Raw genomic sequence first — 18,827 nt, 5'->3', positions numbered from 1 at the left:
GAAGGATTTGAATGCCAGACTTGTATGTCTAATAGCTGTTGTGGTTTACAGGCACTGAAGTGCACACCCTTCATTTGTCTGCTGTTTGTGGTGGTTTTCATAGCCCCAGAGCATTTAAGGTTTGTCTTCTGTGCACTTGGAAATCACCCCTTTTTTAGATCTGATGAACATTTGCTCCTGTCTCTTTTTAGGTCAAATGACAGACCTGATTTATGCAGAGAAAGACTTGGTCCAGTCTCTGAAGGAATATATCCGAGCAGAGGAGAACAAGCTCTCTCAGATTAAAAGGTAGGGGAGGAGGTTTGTATAATGAAAGGTGACAAAATAGCTCATCTCTGTTCAATCACCCCACCTTTCTGTCACCACTCTGTGCCGTTGGTATTTCCCCAGCAGATGATCACAGTGAGACCACAGGTACTAACTCTGCTTAATTTCTGTCCATAAACCTGCAAGGAAGGGTCCCTGCTTTAAATAGAATTTAGAATTTGCTTCTCTAGAAAGGGTGGTTTGCTGGGCCCTTCTTTGCCTGGTTCTTGTGCCATCACAGAACTCCCGTGGAGAGGACACAGGTCACATCAGAGCAGTCTTGCCATGTGAGCTGAATGCCTGTGTGTGCCAGTGCTCTGTGCTACCTGTTGTTTGATGCCATCAGCCCTCCTTACAAGGGCAAAGTGTGCCCCTGGCATTGTGTGGTGGTGCAGACTGAATCCCTGGATTCCTTCCCGTGCTGGCTTTGCCCTCAGACCCCCCTCAGGGGCAGTTCTCCTACCTTTTTCCCTTCAGTTGTTGACCTGGCTGTGGCACATCTCTGACATTGTCCTGATTGCTTGGATCACTTGAAAGGCTCTTGCTGACAACTGCTGTTTTCTGTGTCCCTCAGGAAGATTGTTAATGCTTATCTAGCCAAAAGCAATGTCTGCTAGGGTGTGACACTAGGGTAGTCTAAATGAGGGCCAAGTTCAGAAGAGCCCAGTGCTCTGAAAGGAGCCAAGCTTGCCAAAGAATTTCTGAACTCCAGGCTGTACGTGTCAGTCTGAGCTCCCCTTGGGAGTGCAGGGTGAGGATGGGGCTATGGAGTAGTGAAATTGTAGGAAATCTGGTGACATATACACAAAATGTTCTTTTCTTGAAAAGCTGCCCTTGGGAGGAGAAGCAGTCTCCTCAAGATTGATAAAGACAATGCCTGTTCATTCTGTGTATGAACTGGTGTTTTTATGACTCTTGCAAGTGAGATGCATGCCAGCTGTAGTAAGGTTTAAAACATGAAGCAGGGAAATTATTTCCTTTTAAGAGAGACAACTGTAATTTTTAAAAATCCTCTTTGTACTTCTGAAGTTGAAAGGTTGAAAGCTGCTTTTGATAGCAAAAGCAGCAGTAATTTGACTTAGGTGCGTAATGGGAATAACTTAAGGAAGATGTGCATTCATGAATTGTCCTCAGGCTGAGGTGCACACTTCTCATTCCAGCTGGGCTGAAAAAATGGATGCATTGACCAGCAAATCAACCTCTGATCCAGAAGGGTACCTGGCACACCCTGTAAATGCGTATAAGCTCGTGAAACGTTTAAACACGGACTGGCTGGAACTGGAAAACCTGGTTCTTCAGGACACAACAAACGGTAAGGAGTTCCTGGGGAGCTGCTGGGAGGCAGCCTTAGGACAGTTGTGCACCCCTCATGTTCTGGCAAACCACAAGCTCAGCTGTGCTTTGAATTGCCAAGTCAAACTAATGACTGGCCTCTTGTGTACTGGTGAGCCAGGGAAGTGAAAGCTGCCACTGAAACACTCCTCAGGGAAGACTCAAAGTGTTACCTGGTTTATTTGGGGAAAAGGGAGAAGTGGATATGCTAAAGTTGTCAGCTGTGGTGGCAACTGTTGTGTTATGTTCCTTTATACATAAACTACTTCATCTGCTTTCCCGGTCTGTTCCTTCTCTCGTTGATCTTTGTTTTTTTAATCATGTTGATCAATAGATAAGATTAAGAATCAAAATGAGTCCCACACTGAATTGGTGAATGAGTTTGTGTCACTGAGTTGGCAGATGTTCAGTCAGTCTGTTGATAACAGTGGCTATCTGTAAACTTATCCTTGTCAATCAAATGCTTCCAATACTAATCCTTGGGTTTGCATCGTATTGTCAAAGGGTCTGACTGAATTTGCCTCCCTAGTTTTTTGGGGTTTTTTAAAGGTTTATTTTTACTGGAGTCCTTGAAAGTGAGGGAGAGGTGGCAATGTTTTTCAGGCAGAACACTGCATGTTTTCCCTTTCTACTCTGCATATGCTAAAGTTTAGGTACTTGGAAGTTTTTTGCAGCCAAGACTTTTATTGCCTTTTGGAATAGTCATCCTAGATGGAAATAAAATGCTCAATTCTTTTGAGTACTTCTGTCACTAGTTCTTTTCCTAAAGGTTTCCTTTTATACTTTTTCTTGCTGCATGAGTGGAAATGGTTGGTTTGTTTTCCTTAAGGTGATGGCTCCAAGTTCTGCCCAGCCAGCCTTGGATATGTTATGTAGTGCATTTAATTTTATTTCTGAATGCCACCTGGCTTTACTTGTCAGATTTAAACCTCTCACTGGATAAGGTCCTACCCTACTAAGGGGATCCTGCAAGAGGGTCTCTGTCCCTTAAACTGAGATTTGAGAAGCTTTTATGGCTTTACAGGTTGGAGTTCAGAGCTGGATATCCTTGACCAGTACTATAATCCACAGTTGTCTCTATGGATATTGCAAGAGAACTGATGAAAACTATTTATAGTTTCATGCCAAAAAGAGACATTACAGGAAAATGAAGATTGCTAGATTCACATTGTACTTCAGTAATTGTGTGACAAGAAAACTGAGGGGTTTAGTTATTTATCCTTTGTCTTTTGCTCATTAAGTGTATTTCTTAAAATGGGACTGACAACAATGTGTTTATAACTTATGAGCCTAATAAGGCTCTAAATCTGGATTATTTGAATCTCATTTCCCAAGCCAAAGCAGATGTTTCCTCTTCTGTGTTAATCTGGTGCTCATATTTATTCAGGCTCTGGAAGTAACCTCTTTCCCTTTTACTGCAAAGGCTTTATTGCAAATCTCACGATTCAGCGGCAGTTTTTCCCCACTGAGGAGGATGAGACTGGAGCTGCCAAGGCTCTGATGCGCCTGCAGGACACCTACAAACTGGATGCTGAGACCCTGTCCCGAGGGAACCTACCTGGTCAGTGCTCCAAGGTCTCCTCTGCCTCAACAGGGAGTGGGAACATCCTCCAGCTCTCTCCAAAAGCCCTTTATGAAATGGGGATTAACAGTTTTTGCCACAGATGTTTTAGGAAGTATGGAGACGTGGTGGGATGTCTTGGTAGCTGAGACCTGATAAATGTTTGTGCTGCTGATGATGAGAGACTTACTGAAACAGCTTGTGGTTACTACCAACATGCTGCTTACAAACTGAATAGGCATTGTCAGAGTGCAGGTAGGGGAGCTGACACAATGGTTTTAGCTATTATATGTGGGGGTTTAACAATGAACTTAGTTTTAAGTCTTATCTGTGTATCTGTTGAGCTGGAGCCAACTGGAGAGCAATGCATTTACAGTCAGATGGATACCCAGTTTGTCCAAATAACCATCAGCTTGCTTATGCACAGATATAGATCTCCAGTAAAGAGAAACAAGCTGGCTCTGCATGTAGTCAGGCTTCTCTGATCCCCTCCCAGTGTTAATCTGTAGGTTTGGTGAGGTCTGTTAAGATGTTAGTCTGCTCTGCTTTTGTCTATAATAGAAAACATAATAGCTGAACACTATAATTTGTTAAACTTCTCTTGGTTTCCAAAGGAATTAATTAAATAGAATTAGGATAGAATTTTCTCTTTAATTCTGAAGGTGACCATTTTAATACTGAACTTTAAATATTGCCAAAGAGCTGCCTTTTAGAAACATTTTTGGACGATAAAAATATGTACTTACAGATACTCCTCAATGTGTCCCATGTGTTTGAAGGCAAAGGTGCTTGTGTGTGGATTGCTCAAAGCTGTCTTTTTGCTTTTAGGAACAAAATATAGATCCACCTTGACAGTAGGGGACTGCTTTGGCATGGGGAAGGCGGCCTACAACGATGGGGACTATTATCACACCGTGCTCTGGATGGAGCAGGCCTTGAAGCAGCATGACGAGGGGGAGGAGACAGCAGTCAGCAAAGTGGAGATCCTGGATTATCTCAGCTACGCTGTGTTCCAGTTTGGGGACTTGCACAGGGCCATGGAGCTCACCAGGAGGCTGATATCCCTCGGTAAGAACAACAGGCACCTTTGTCTGCCTGGGCAGTGTTGCCAGCAGAGCTGAGAGCAGTCCTGGCCCAAGCACGTTGTGAGCTGACTGGGGGGAGGTCCTGACAGATGGCTTAGAATAAATGTGGGTCCTGGAAAAATTTCAGTTATTTATATATGAAGTATCTTTAACAAACTGTTTTCTGGTCCCTGCTGTTGTTACCTGGAGCCCCAGGTGTGACTGCAGTACCTGTGTGCTTTGCTGCAGTGTGCTGAGCCTGTGCTTGGTAATGGTTCAAACATTGCTTGTCTCAAGTGGAGATTGGGGCTGCCACACACTTGGGCAGAGTGCTGCACCTTCTGTCAAGTCTGACTTCAGATACTCCCTTTTTTCCCCTCAGTGCAGATACTCTTTGATGCCAAATACTTTGCCTGAGATCTTAAAGTATTAATTTCTGAACATTCAGAACAAATTGAGTTTCTTAAAACCTGCTTTTATTTCTGGACTGTTTCTGACTTTCTCTTGAGTAAGCAAATAATCATTGCTTCCTATCCAGCTTTGCCTGCTTCCTGCATTGGAAAGGTCTGTCCTCCTCAATTAGAGTTAGCATTTACTGTGTTATGTAGTTGTTGGGTTTTTAATGAGCTGTGGTTCTTAGTTTAGATGTTAGCAGCATCCTGAGTGTGGGTGAAACCTTCCTATTGAAAAATGTGTATTAGTCTAATTTCTGCAGATATTAGGATTCTTAGATGAAAATTTACAATACTGTGAATATATATTGAGTCTAGCTCCCCCTGCAATGGGGTTTAGCACTGATAGAACGCAAATCCTTATCAGCAGCAAACAGTGAAGCAGACTTGGCATTCTCCCCTGGGAGCAGCAGCTTCCTCTGCTCTGGGCTCAGCTCCCTTATCTGGCCCCTGTGAGCCTGTGCTTTAGTGAGTGGTGGCTGCAGGGGCCTTTGGGGTTGGTTCCACAAGAGAAACACAATAAGCTTGGGAGGGCCAGAAAGGAAAGAACCTGTTCTAGGTGCCAGTGTCCAGAAACACTGGGGAACAGGTTCCTTCTTAGGTGTGCAGGTTAAGGATCTGTTGATGTTTGATTCATAGCAGCATCACTAATGACATGTCAAAGGTGCTGTGATCCCAGATAGCTCCCATACAAACCTGGGACAGCAAGGGATGGGTGCTGCAGGTGGGCTATAAGGTGGTAACACACACCTTGGAGCTTCCCAGTGCGGGGGAAGTCTTTGGAACTGAAGGTTGGCTGGACTCCACCACAGCCTCTGGAGGAGTGCAGCAAGAGTGCTGGCCTGATCTTGGCTGATGAGCTCCATGATCTGCTTATCTTGGGTAGAACTGGGCAGAAAAGTTGGGAGAAAAGGAGGAATGTGAAGACCAAAAACTTCTACATTTTTTTTTCTCGGAATACAAGTTTTGTGATGGGTTTTCTCAGAAAAGATTCTTTTGCACACCATGCCTGTCTTTCCTCTGCGAAGACAGAAACTTCCCAGTGCTGGTTTTCAGTGCAGACTGGAGCCTGATAATTGGTTTAGGAAGGGAAGAACTGTTGCTGTCTTGGTTCAGAGGCTTGTCTGTACTAACAGCTCCTGAGATTGCAAAAGTCACTGGCTGTGTCTGCTTTTCTCCCAATGAAGACAGCACTCACGAGAGAGCAGGCAGCAATCTGCGCTACTTTGAGAAGCTGCTGGAGAAGGAAAGAGAGGAGGAGGAGAGAGAAAAGTCAGTAAACAAGACTGTGACAACGACAGAAGCTGTGGTGCAAAGTGGAGCCTACGAGAGGCCTCTGGACTACCTGCCAGAGCGGGACATCTATGAGGCCCTGTGCAGAGGGGAAGGGGTGAAAATGGTAAGAGAGAGACAAGAATTTCCTGACTATGCTGCCTTGGTATAAGGGTGGTCAAGCTTGGTGGGACATGGTGAGTCTTTACTCCTGTAAAGCTGTTTTTAGAAGAAGTTAAATGTGGTTCTGCCCAGGCTGAGGTTTGTACCTTATGTCTTGGCTTCTCCATCTTTAGCTCTTAATCCTAAACACACAAACAGCTCTCAGCTGTACCTCTTAAAGGTTGTTGAAAAGTGATTCTCCTCAGTCTGTCTACTCAGCCCTTTCAAAGCCAGCTGGACAGATATCCAAGGAGGCTTTTTCCCCTGAGAGCTGGTTATACTTTGCCACACTTATGGAATAACATTATTCCTTCCTTTTTGCATCTTAGACATGTCCTTCTGTGGTGACTGTTTTGACCAACCAGTCTTCAACACCTCTCAACAAATATGGCTTTAATTCTTAGTGCAGGGAAAAGAATCAATTTATTCCATCTGCATAATCTTAATTATAAAACCAGGCTTTTTTTACAGCTGGTTGCTTGTGTAGTTCTTTGCTTAATGTGTAACCTATTATGATTTGATTCCCCTAAAGGTTAGTGTTTCAGATGTTGTTCAGTGGCACTTTGATTGGAATACCTTGGTTTTTATTAGCAGTAAATTGCAGAGTCACTCCTGCTTACCTCTCATATCTCCTGGCCAGCTGATGGCTTTTACAGTGTTTGTGGAATGAAGCTCATTTTCTTTACTTGTCTTACCTGTTTTTCGTTCATGAAGTGTTTGAGCAAACAATGCTTTGTTTGGCATTTTGTTTCAGACACCTCGAAGACAAAAAAGGCTGTTTTGTAGGTACCATGATGGGAACAGAAACCCTCACCTGCTCATCGCTCCCTTCAAGGAGGAGGATGAATGGGACAGCCCTCACATTGTACGATACTATGATGTCATGTCTGATGAAGAAATTGAGAAAATCAAACAACTAGCTAAGCCAAGGGTAAGTTTCCATTTTTCCATCTCACTGATGACTGCTAATTCCATGCTTTAATCTCCATTAGCAAAGGCTAGGCCAAGGATTTGCAAGCTCTGGTTTCATGCCACAGATGATACACTGCAGCTGTGAGCCTAAGGGGAACCATTTGGAAACTGCCTGGTGATGTAGGACCATAAAGCCCAGGCTCCCGAAGGTATTTATGCATTGTTGCACTTAATTATGCAAAGCTCTCAGTAAATGGCTCAGAAAGCTTTTAAGAAATTAATGACTAGACCTGAAAAGGTGGATGGTGAGTGACTTAGCGATAGCAGTAGGTGTGCAGTATGCCTTAAGTCTGCCTTTTGAAATGGAGCCAGACTTAAACGAAATTTAAGAAGCCCAAATCTCAGCAGAAGTGGGAAGGAAAAATAGGGATTTTTTTAAAATTGTGCTAGAAAAATACCTAGAGGCTTGTGTTTTTTGCTTAGAGGGTCCTGGAATCCACTGCTTCTGTTTTAAGCCATAGGTGTTGCCTGTTAGGTGTGATGTGAGTTCTGTGACTCTGCACACGATAAAAAAACAGCTGCCTAATGCAAAGGTAGTAACTACCTCATTGGTTCTTCTGGAGGTGGAATTCCCTCCCTGTCACCTGTCTGGCAGGAGGAGTTTGGCAGTGTGACAGTAGTGACAAATGCTGCAGCTGAGTCTTTCTGTCAGGTCTCAGAAGCATGTGAAACACCTCTAGATGAATGGTTCATTTTAGCCTTCTTTGGGCTCCTGCTCTGAAATATGGGACTAAAATTCCAGTGGAGGATCACCCTTCTGTATGCATTTCTAAATGCAAGCATAAATAGTTAGAAACGGACTGAGAAACTGATGCTTCCCAAGAACACTAATAATTTGGGATGTTTGTGAAGCTGGACTTCTCTGACTGGCAGCCAGCTCTGGGAGTGTTGGCAGAACACTCCTGTCCCAGGGAGGACTCTCACCTCCATAAATGGAGACTTTTTCCGATTACATCATACTATAAAACTTCAAGAGCTTCAGATAAAATGGAAGCATTCACATAGAGCATATCACTTAATCTATTTTATCAACTAAAGAGCTTGCTAAAGGCAGCTTCTTTTTCTTTTCCATTTTTATTCAGAATTTTATGGAAAGTCTTAAGTCTTGCTCACAGAGTTCTGCTTATACTACTAATGTCAGAGGAATTTTTCATTTAATCTGTGCAGTGTAGAACTGGGATCAGTCCCTGTAAGAGTAGGTAAATATTATAGTCTAAGATTCAGATGAAACTTTTTGATTAAAAAAAAAAGGCAACCATTTTGAGGGTGGGGTTTGTTTATTTGTTTGTTAGATCTGTCTATAGCTCAGCTGCAGGAATAGCTTTATATTCTGTAGTACTACTGAAAGAATGGAAAATGCAAGTCCTGTGGTGAGATGGTCCTTAATAATTACAGCTTGATTTTAGTTAGTAATTATGGAAGCTTTTAGACAGAAGTCTGAAGTGGTATTTTAGTTTTAGGCTCAGAAAGATGAGCACTTTCTTTATTCTAAAATACATTTGCAAGAAATTTCTACTTTTGAGTCCAAGCACTTTAACATTATCAGCAGTTTACACTTGCCAATACTTTGTGTAGAGAAACAACATCTGTATGTGATTGGGAGTAGCTGTAGTCAAGTGGGTTTGCATGCTTGCTTTGCAAAATGTAATCACTCTTACTCCTCTTCCAAAGAAGAGTTCCAGCTTTTCAGGCAATCAGAGCTGACTGGGGAGAGTCAAGGAAATTCTTAACTCTGATGTGGGTAGCATTGAGACAGGTCTGCCATCAAAGTATGAGAACCTTCTTCCCAAAATTCTGAATGTTGCCTGCACCCCAGGCGTGTCTGAAGGGGCAGAGCTCTGACCTGGAGCTGGGGGATGGGAATCTCTCTCAGCTTGGTGCTGCAGGGCTCCAGCAGTGCAGAATTTCAGAAGGAAAAGCCAAGGGAGTGCCTGCTAAACTAAACACAGACTCCCAGAGGAAAACTGGATGAGGTTCTGGCCAATGGAGTGTGTTATGAGGATTCTTCAAAGCCCAGCAAATGCCTGGTATAAAACTGATTTCTCCATCCTGAGAGAGGAAGCCTCACAGTTATCAGCTGATTATACCAACTTGTATGTCTTACATGAAGAAACCTGTCTATCAGAGCAGATGGGAAATAATATCAGTGTTGGTTCTGATTTATTTAGATCAAATGCTAGGTGCAGAAATCAAGCAAGCATAAACAAGCTTGAAAATGGCAGCAGAATGAAAAGTTTGGGAAGCAAAATTATATCCCCAAAGCTGTGCTTCACTGTACAAGTGGAGAACAACATTCAGTCAGCCTGGCTCGTCTGTTATGATTTATGCAGGAGAAATCTGGAACCAAATAGCAGTGAGTCAGAATTACAGCAACAGCTGTGCCAGGAACTCTTGTATGGGGACAAGACAGCTGACATGGATTGTAAAGTTGGCTGGAGGCTTATTTGAGGAAAAATGAAGGAAATAATGACTGCATGCTCCAAAGAAGATGGCTTTTCAAATAAAAGGCTTTCTGTAACCTGTAATTAAGTGGAAGGAAGGAGGCATGATTTCAAGTGTTTGTGGTTTGCAGGAGTTAAATTTAAATGTGGTCTGAGCTTACAGTCAAAGACAGGAGTGTCCCAGTTTTTGTTCTCAGCTGCAAGTATGAAACCAAAGTGACCTAGTGTGTTGTTAGCAGTCATCTGTCACTGACACCACAGCAAACCTCATCAGTTTTGCCAAGTTCCAGATTTTTCCTGCAAATCTGGTGATATGGCTTAAATGAGGTGATAACTGTTTAAAATGTATAGGTGAGCTGTGCTCTTTGCAGAGTTATCTTCATCATGTAATGACATATCTCAAGCTGTCTCTGAACTAGATGTTCCAGGTATCTTCCAGCTGGAAAATCTGAGCATGGGAATGTTGCCCTCAGGAGTTTTCTACCACTGTGGATTTGCCTGCCCTGTAATTTGTAACTCATTCTGTAAAAGTTTTCACTTGTTATTTTTCATTTGAGAATGAGGTGGGTTTTTTAAGTCCACATCAGGAGCAGGCTGGTTACATTTCTGGAGTGTCCAATGATTTTTCTCTCTGCCAGGAACTTGGGCTTCATATGTTCTTAGCTTTTGTTGTTGTTCTCCCTTGCTAATATTGACTCCAGCTGTTTAAAACAGTGCCTTCCAAACCTGTTCAGCAAGGAACTCATGGATTCAATGAATATCATGGCTTGTGCACTCAAGTCAGACCATTTTTTCCAGGATCAAATGCAGGTGCTGGATTGTGCTTGTGTTTCTGCATGTGCTGTTTGAGCATGAAATCAGAACCAACTCTAGGTGGGAGCTCTAACCTTCATCCAATGATATACTGAAGTTGGACAAACCAAGTGTTGATTTTGGTTGAGATGAGATAAAATTCCTGTGCTGTAGTTGATGTGTTTCGTCCCTCTTGGGATTTTTTTTGACACAGCTGGCCCGAGCCACAGTCCGTGATCCCAAAACCGGTGTGCTTACAGTGGCCTCCTACAGGGTGTCCAAGAGGTAAGAGAGAAGAGTTCAGCTTGAAGGTTTTTGTGCTTCCTGCCTACAGCTGAAAACTTGAACTGCTCTGCATGTAACCAAAGCTTCCCCAACAAATACATGGAAAGTGGCTCTTATAGCCATCTAACTGAGGGCAGAACAACCCTTCTGCCTTAGGAAACGTGTTCTTGTGGTTGGTATTCCAAAATGACGTGTTCTTATCCTTCCCTTATGCCAGCTCATGGTTGGAGGAAGATGACGATCCTGTTGTGGCCAAGGTGAATCAACGAATGCAGCAGATCACAGGGCTGACAGTGAAAACAGCTGAGCTATTGCAGGTCAGTGCACTGGCTTCATCCTGGGATTAGCTGGGGTTCTGCTGCAGGGGGCTGTTTTCCCTGAGGGTGCTTGGCAGAGAAGGGTGGAGATATCAAAGAAATGGAAGATAACTTTGTGCAGGAATCTGTGATTTACCAGTTTGAGAAAAATGCCTGCTGCTTTTTTTCAACTCTGCAGAAGCAGAACCTTTTTCCTATTTGAACCTTTCAAAGGCCCAAATACTTTTCATAGTCTCATGAATTCTGATCACTGGCTGCTGGGGAGAGGAAGGAGAGTAGCAGTGGTACAGCACTGCCAGAATAGCTGTTTGCTGCTTCTCTTCCTCCACACTCCTTGAGTTCCTGTTTCAGAGCCTGATTAAAGTCCTTTGATTACAGGATATCCACAGAAACCAGGTAATTGTGTAGGGATCTGGGAGATGTGTTAAATGCAGCCTCAGAGAAGCTAAATCACATGATTTGTGGTGGTCAGGTAAAGTGAGCAAAGGGGTGCCTTTAATCTACTTTTGAGCCTTCTGTGGTCCTGGAGGGGCATGTGGATGTAAGAAATCATACAACAAATCTAATTATCTCCCAAGCTGGACACAGAGAATTGAACACACTCAGCTGCCCTCTCCTCAGAGGAGGGAAGCAAGAGGATGGTAAAACTATTGCTGCTAATTCCCATGAAACAGGCTGGTTTAGTCATAAGTAGAAACCCTTCAACTACGAGAGGGAAAAGCACTGAAGTTGTTTCTCATCTGTGTACCTGCTGGTCTAGTGGTAAAGGCGCCGCGCTATCACCGCGGAGACCCGGGTTCGATTCCCGGTCAGGGCCACTCCCGGGCAGGTGGGGCTCGTTAGCTCTTAAAGGCAACCCACCTACGTCCTAAGGACCTCACTGCCACCGTCCAAGCTCGCTTGGCCCCGGCAGATGAACCTTAGGATTAAAGGGTGGGCTCAGTTCCGCGCACACTGTGTCTCACCTAAAAAAATCCAATGCGCAGGCTGGAAGGTGGAAAGACCTTCCCCGGATCTTCGCTCGCGAAGACTGGCCATTATTATTAAACCTCCCTTTTGGCAATCTAAAAAGAAATGAAGTGTGCTATAGATAACAATCTTGCCACAAAGGGCTGTTTCTCACAGCATGTTTTGGGTTTCTGTGAGCAAATGCTGTTCAGCAGCCCCTTGCAGTTCAGTGGATGTTTGTGCTTCCTTCCGTGCTGTAGGTTGCCAACTATGGAATGGGAGGGCAGTATGAGCCACACTTTGATTTTTCCAGGGTAAGATCACTTGCAATTGTTTCTTGGAGGGATGGGGAGGGGGGAGCAGCTCGATTTGAGAGAACACTGTTGAAAGTGTTTTTAGTTCTAGCAGTTAACGTGCAGGCCTGTTGCATGGATGGATTGGGACTCGTGAAAAGCCTTTGCTCTGCCTTCTCTGCTGAAAGTTCAAGAGAACAGTGAACAAATCTTCCTGCATACCTTTGTGACCTTGATTCCTTGCACAGTACAGGCAGTAAAGGAGCCATGGAGCACTTGAATGTGCTCTTTCCAGTGCTTCATTTGTAAACTGGGGTCTGCAAGCCCTGAGCTGTGAGTCTGCCTTGTTCCACTAGGCTTTTGAGTTCAACAAGGCTGTCCAAATCCTGTTTTGCTGGATGTTTTAAAGCATTTTTCAGGAGGTGGCTTAGAAGAGAGATCCTCCACCGTCCCTCCAAAAAAGCAGTCATTAAGGAAATCCCCATGGGTAACACAGCCCTTCTGGCAAAAGCCTTAATGTGACTGCAGCTCTGGGATCTCAGGAGGGTATTTTGATGGTAGTTTTTAGCATTTGGACAGTGTCCTGCTCTGTACTGTTCCTGCTAGGAAGGATTTCTTCAGAAAGGGTGATGAATGCTGGAATGGGCTGCCAGGGAGGTGGTGGGGTCACTGTCCCTGCAGGTGTTTGAGGAAAGGCTGGACGTGGCTGGTTCACACGGTGCTGTTTGGTCACAGGTTGGACTCGAAGATCTCAGATCTCTTCCAGCCTCACTGATCCGGGGTTTCCTGGGTCGGTGTTGAGGACAGTGCTGCAGGGAGCAGGGGAAGGTGCCGGTGGTGGGTGCTGGATCCACACCAGGCACTAGAGGGCTCTGCCTGGCAGAGAACAGCTCTGCTTTGCTCCGGGCTGGGAGAAAAAGAGCAGATTCTTAATACTTACCCCGAGCCAGTTCATGGACCTGCTCATTGTACTGAAGAGCTGTGGTGACTGGTAGCTTCAGATATAAACCCATCTGATGCCTGGGTCTCTGTGGCACTTCAGTGGAATCGGGCTGAATTCAGACTGGCTGGGTGGTTTTACCTGGTAAAAGGGACTGCTGCAGCACACAACCCAATAGCTGAGGGCAGAACTGAAGCCACCCAACTTAGCACTGTTTAAAAAATAAAACCAAGAAATCCCGAGTTTCCACTCGGGGAGCTCATATTCGTTAGCTTTGGCCACCGAGACGATTTTCCTGTGAACTTCGGCGGCTTCGTTTCCTGAGTCAAAACAAATGCTCTCAAATTCTCTTCGAAGCCTTTGAACTCAAGGGACCTCAGGCACCAAATTGGCCAGTGTGGACTTTGCAGTTGGAAGAGGCAGCTGGGGCAGAGCAGCACTTGGAGCACACCCCTGGCTGCGGTGTCAGCTGAGGCCAGGCGGGTGCAGAGGATGCCGCAGTTCTGGTCCTGCAGGCTCTCTGTGCATCCCAGATTTCCAGTGCTGGAGTGAGGGGCTCCTGTGTCTCCCCAGCTCCTGAGCAGCCTTGCAGCTTTTTGGTGCCTCACAGTTCTCAAGCAGGGGCACTTCAACAGTTGCATATTGCAACTTGGAGATTTTATTAATTGTTCAAGTTAGAGATTTTTGCTCTTGAAGTTCAGAAATTCATGGGTTTCACATCAGTGGCAGTAACTGGGGAGTCCCCTGTATCTCAGTGCTCCTATCTTGGCTCTTTTGGGTTGAATTTGCACATGCAGAGCCTTGGGGGTTCTGTGAACCCATTTCAGGAAAGGCCTCTTATTTCTTAAAATGTATTTCAAGTAGATTGAACTGTAACACCTTAGAGACAGTGGCTGTGGCTTTCCTTACTGTTTGTCTTTTTAAATACTGATTTATTCTTTAAATGTTAAATATTGTTGTTGTGTGTAAGAATGCACCCGAAGATCTCCTGACTGAAATGATTTCCTGGCTATTAGCAATGTAAATAAGCTTTTAATTTCATTTGTTTGAAGATAAGAGACACTGGTGTTGTAGGTGTTCTTTCTGCTCCTAAGCTGGCACCAGTGAGATCTCCTACTTCGACAAATGAAACTCAATTTTTCTTACAGATTAAAGACAATTTGATCCTTTTGATGTGGTCCTTAGTTATAGACAGGCAACCACCTGAAAGAAGTTCATTATTGCTACTCAACAGTTTTGTCTGCTGGCAAAGAAATGCATTTTCTCCTCTCATGACAGTATTTCTTTGAGTTGCTATGTTGATGAGAATCTGCTGTGTTATCTAGAGCCAACTGAAGATTAGCTTTTTTGGCTTCACCTCAGCTGTTGACTTTGGATCAGTGCCCAGTGGGCTGTTGTTGACCTTCCCTGGATAACGTGTGTGCCCCAGGCATCGCTGCTCTGCCCTCTGAAGGGCTCCCGTGCTGCTCTGTGCATGCAGCTGCGTGCCCTGCCTGCAGCTTGGCATGGCTTCCACGCTGCCCCTCTCCATGGCAGCTCTCTGGGCTGGGCTGAGGGGTCCCTGCAGAGCTGCCTGTGCCCATCCGTGGGAGCCGGGGTTAAAGTTGTTGTCTGTTGCAGCGCCCCTTTGACAGCACTCTCAAAGCGGAAGGAAATAGGCTAGCGACGTTTCTTAACTATGTAAGTACCTCTGTCTGTCTGTCTGCCGTCTGGGAGCTTGAAATTTGCAGTTGTTCTCATTTAATTTTATAGAAAGATGAGCCAGATGCTTTCAAGCGGTTAGGGACTGGAAATCGTGTGGCCACTTTTTTAAACTATGTAAGTATGATGATCCTTGTGCATCGAGCATAACTGAGCAGCATCTTGTTTACAGCCTGTGCAGTTGGTTATTTGTAGAGAAACCCTGGCATCTGCAAGTAGGGATTTCGTTATTCTTGCAGCATCAGGTGCTGTCCCATCTGAATTGATAGAATTCTGGTGGTATTTAACCTCAGAGCAGAAAATTTGAATTTAGGACCTATCATGCCCTTTTGGCCACCCTGCTATGGAATCCTTTACTTACTTTGATTCCACGGGGGGAGAGGAGAATTTGGCTTATTTCCCAAAGGCAAATGTGTGGGGTACTCTCATGTGGTATGATGCTGGAGAACTTGACTATCAGTCAGCTAATGAGACAGCACTTGATGGTGTGGTGTGTCAGCCTCCCCCCAAAGCCAGAGTTGCTCTGGCACAGCTGCTGCTTCAACAAATGCAGGAGGCAGAGCTGATTATGAACTTGGTGCAACTGTGTTACAAGTGCAGAATTGGAAGATCCATTAGTTGCATGCGTTCTCCAGCCCACAGACCATGTACACTGGAATCCTAAATCACTGCCACCACGGCCTCAGGCTTTCACAGCAGTCTCCTGACAGTATTTTATCTATCAACATATGCTCACTATATCATTAGGATCACCTAATCATCTGTGTTTAACTTCTGAGTGATACAACTTTAAAATTCTGTGATGAAAAATTTGTGGCTGAGCTGGTGTTTTGAGTGTGAAATACTGCTCAGAACAGAATCAGAAATCCTTTTGCTAGGGGGGGGAATAAACTCTGAAACAAGAACTGGAGTAAGATAGGTAGCTGTGAAATAGTCTGCTGCAAAGAGGTTTTCATTTTAAAGTTAACTCAATCTGTATGTTGTTTGCTTCTTGGAATTTTGGACAAGCTGTGATTTAGAGGGAATTACACACCCCTTATTCCCAGCCAGCTGTACATGGTCACAGGCTCTTTGCCCTTGTTCCTGCCACGTAGAACACACCACACATGTGCCAACAGCCCTACTGAAAAGCGTGACTGTGTTGCTGAGACACAGGTATGAACCTGCAAAGGAGCATGCACAGGTTTTCTGGTTGGAAGGGGCAAACACTCTGTACCTGTGGCACCTTTTATTGTAGGTACCAAGCAGGAGGACACCAGAGTGGTAATAACATCTGCTTTAAACAGAAACCCAAGTTAAAATAGAGAATGTGGGGGCTTGGGGAGTATATAAATGGTAGTTTTGAAGTTCAGTGGGAGCTGGATCTGAATCTGACTCATTTGTTTCTTTTGATCAGGATGTGACCCAAAACTTACTGAAATCAGTGGAAATGCTCTCTGTTTTTAATGGGAGTGTTTCCAGGAACTTTGGTGGGTTTTGGATCAAGTCTAGAATTTATAATGAATCTCTTGCTACTGATGGATTCAACAGGGTTAAATTCATGCCAGTGTAGAAGGGCAAAGCATGTGTTAAAGCTTGAGCTGCATAAAGCTCTTGTAGTGGTATAACACTGCTGGTGAACAGCACAGAAACAGTGCAGAAAGTGAGGTTTTCTAATAGCTTGTATAGTTTTTGAAGTGGTTGACCAAGATGCATAAACTAAATCATGAAAATTATTTCCAAAGGCATGGTTTCAATTTAGGAGGAAACATGTGGTTTAACAGACACTTGTTTTCCTAATTGGATCATAAACTGGAATGAAATTCTTGAAACACTGACTCTAGTCCTTTCTCTTGTCCTAGAGTATTAGCTCATTAACACTGCAGGTACACAACTGCTAGTGGATAGTTAAACTAAACACTATATAATCTAGACATATGTAACCTGGACAAAAGCCTTCAGCTGAAATAAAATTCTTCAGCAACAGGTACTGCTTCTTCTGCAGTTGGTGCTGGTTGAAGTGCATCCTTTCTCTTCAGTGGCCCCTGTAGAGGTGCAAGTAGAAATCCCAGGCTTGGGGCACTTTGGCTTGTGGGACTGCACATATAAAAAACCTTTAAATTGACAGTCTGTGGGCTTTGTTTTCTCAGATGAGTGATGTAGAAGCTGGAGGAGCTACAGTTTTCCCAGATTTTGGGGCAGCAATATGGCCCAAGAAGGTAAAGCCTGTTTGTGTTTTGGTTGGTTTCCTCTCTTAGTTACTGTCTCTGCCTCAGCACATGTAAAAGTCAGCTGATGTGACAAAGCGCTCTGCGTTGCTGATCTTGCAGACTGAAAGGCATCTCCCTTTTTTTGTAATGTACAAAGTGAACAGTTTCTCTGTACAGCTGCTTTTAACAGAATAAATGTGTGTTCAGATAGAACTCTGTGCTCTGAACATGGCTGTTAGAGTGGCACTAAAGGTTTCTCATGTGCTGTCAGTGGTGACCTCCCCAAGTGCTTCCTGAGAGCCTGTAGGTGAATTCAGAGGCACTCCCTGCCCTTGGTGTGACCTGTGCAGTTTTACTGACTAGCCCTGATTAACCCACATCTGATTTCACTTTTCAGGGAACAGCAGTGTTCTGGTACAATCTCTTCAGAAGTGGTGAGGGGGATTATAGAACAAGGCATGCAGCTTGTCCAGTACTAGTAGGGTGTAAATGGGGTAAGTAATTCTCCTTTGGAAACAAAACCTCAGGAAGGCTCATGTGTGTGCAGTTTGGGGATCTACTGACCCCTTGTAACAGCCTTTAATAACCTGGGTGTTGCTGTTTGAACTAGCAGAGTCATTTGGCCATAAGGAAGTTTCCCACCATCAGTCTCATGAAGCATTAAGCAGCTGCATTGTTTAGCTGTAGCTTTTCTAGTGAGTTTGTTTTGTTGTCAATGACAGCACAAAGTGTAAGAATGTCACTGGTTTTTGTAGCATCAGCATCAGGATGACTTGAATTATCATTTGACCAGAATCAGGTCTGTTCTTACAAAAATCTGTGCATAGTTTTAACTGCAAAAGGATGAGAGCTCCTTGTAATGTAGATGGGAATATCTAGGAATTTCTGCTTAATGCTGAAGCTTCTCAAGCTTCACGTCATCCCTTTCCACACCTGCCTTCCCCAGCCTCCCAGGGGTTCCCCTGGAGTGCCAGAGCGTGCTGGCCTGTCAGTGATCCCAGAGCACACTGCTCTGCTGCTCCAGAGCTGTGCAATTGGGAAGATCTCTTCTTCCCCAGCCCTTTGCATTTTGGATGTATTTCCCCTGGGGTGAGCAGAGAACTCCAAGCAAGGGTGCTTGTAGACATGAGATGAGATTTTACTTGATGTAACCATCTGGGTTGTGGTGATACTCACACTGTGTACATGGTGGTAACTAATTCCACTTCCTTCTCTCCACAGTTTCAAACAAATGGTTTCATGAAAGAGGAAATGAATTCTTAAGACCTTGTGGGAGAACAGAGGTTGACTGAACCCCAGCCCGCTGCAGACCTTTGTTTTTGTTTCCTTTTCTACTGTTGGTTGTTCCAATTCATTTCTAAGAAATGATCCATCTTTTTCTCCAAGAGTCCTGGCACTTTACACAAAAAGGACAACAAATTATGTAACACTTGTGAAAGAAAGTAAATGGCATTGTACACATCCCTGTGTTTTGGGTGCTGTTATTTCCATGTCCCCCTTCCTTCCTCCCTCCAGTCTTCCTCTGCAGTAGTGGTGCAAACAGTGCTGTGGGCAATTCAGTGTTTGGGTGCTTGGTCTTGTGCCTTTTGTACCTCAGAAGATTTAGGTGTTAAATATTTGTTTGAACCAAAGCTGTTTGTTTGTTTCTTTTTTTAAAGTTTTGTGTACATGTTGATTTTATTGTATTTCTATGGATCACAAGTTTTGAAACAAAAATAAATGTTCTTTCCGTAAGTGATTCTCTTATTTGGTGTCCTTAATAGGTGCTTGGTTTGGGGAACAGTGGACCTTTCCTTTTTT

General features: G+C 44.2%; 1 protein-coding gene across 7 annotated transcripts in view; it reads left to right on the top strand.

The window, feature by feature from the left end:
* Positions 1-18,488, top strand: part of P4HA2 (prolyl 4-hydroxylase subunit alpha 2) — a 29,092-nt gene extending 10,604 nt beyond the window's left edge. For 4 of the 7 annotated variants that reach the window (XM_050311971.1, XM_050311970.1, XM_050311969.1 and 1 more), the window contains exons 4-16: positions 192-288; positions 1,467-1,618; positions 3,062-3,199; positions 4,028-4,267; positions 5,903-6,114; positions 6,904-7,080; positions 10,569-10,639; positions 10,857-10,956; positions 12,165-12,218; positions 14,890-14,955; positions 16,968-17,036; positions 17,425-17,521; positions 18,249-18,488. In XM_050311971.1, the coding sequence (XP_050167928.1) occupies positions 192-288; positions 1,467-1,618; positions 3,062-3,199; positions 4,028-4,267; positions 5,903-6,114; positions 6,904-7,080; positions 10,569-10,639; positions 10,857-10,956; positions 12,165-12,218; positions 14,890-14,955; positions 16,968-17,036; positions 17,425-17,521; positions 18,249-18,319 (1,544 nt within the window). In that variant the 3' untranslated portion in view covers positions 18,320-18,488. Of the gene's footprint in view, positions 1-191; positions 289-1,466; positions 1,619-3,061; positions 3,200-4,027; positions 4,268-5,902; positions 6,115-6,903; positions 7,081-10,568; positions 10,640-10,856; positions 10,957-12,164; positions 12,219-14,757; positions 14,818-14,889; positions 14,956-16,967; positions 17,037-17,424; positions 17,522-18,248 lie in introns of all 7 variants that reach the window. The other 3 variants (XM_050311975.1, XM_050311973.1, XM_050311974.1) reach the window with 3 other exon arrangements.
* Positions 18,489-18,827: the final 339 nt, after the last annotated feature.

The sequence above is a fragment of the Myiozetetes cayanensis genome, unplaced genomic scaffold (genome assembly GCF_022539395.1).
Source record: "Myiozetetes cayanensis isolate MyiCay16 unplaced genomic scaffold, myiCay2020 scf17, whole genome shotgun sequence".
Taxonomy (NCBI): Eukaryota; Metazoa; Chordata; class Aves; order Passeriformes; family Tyrannidae; genus Myiozetetes; species Myiozetetes cayanensis.
Note: the sequence above shows the minus strand (reverse complement) of the source record. Positions and strands in the feature narration are given on the sequence as shown.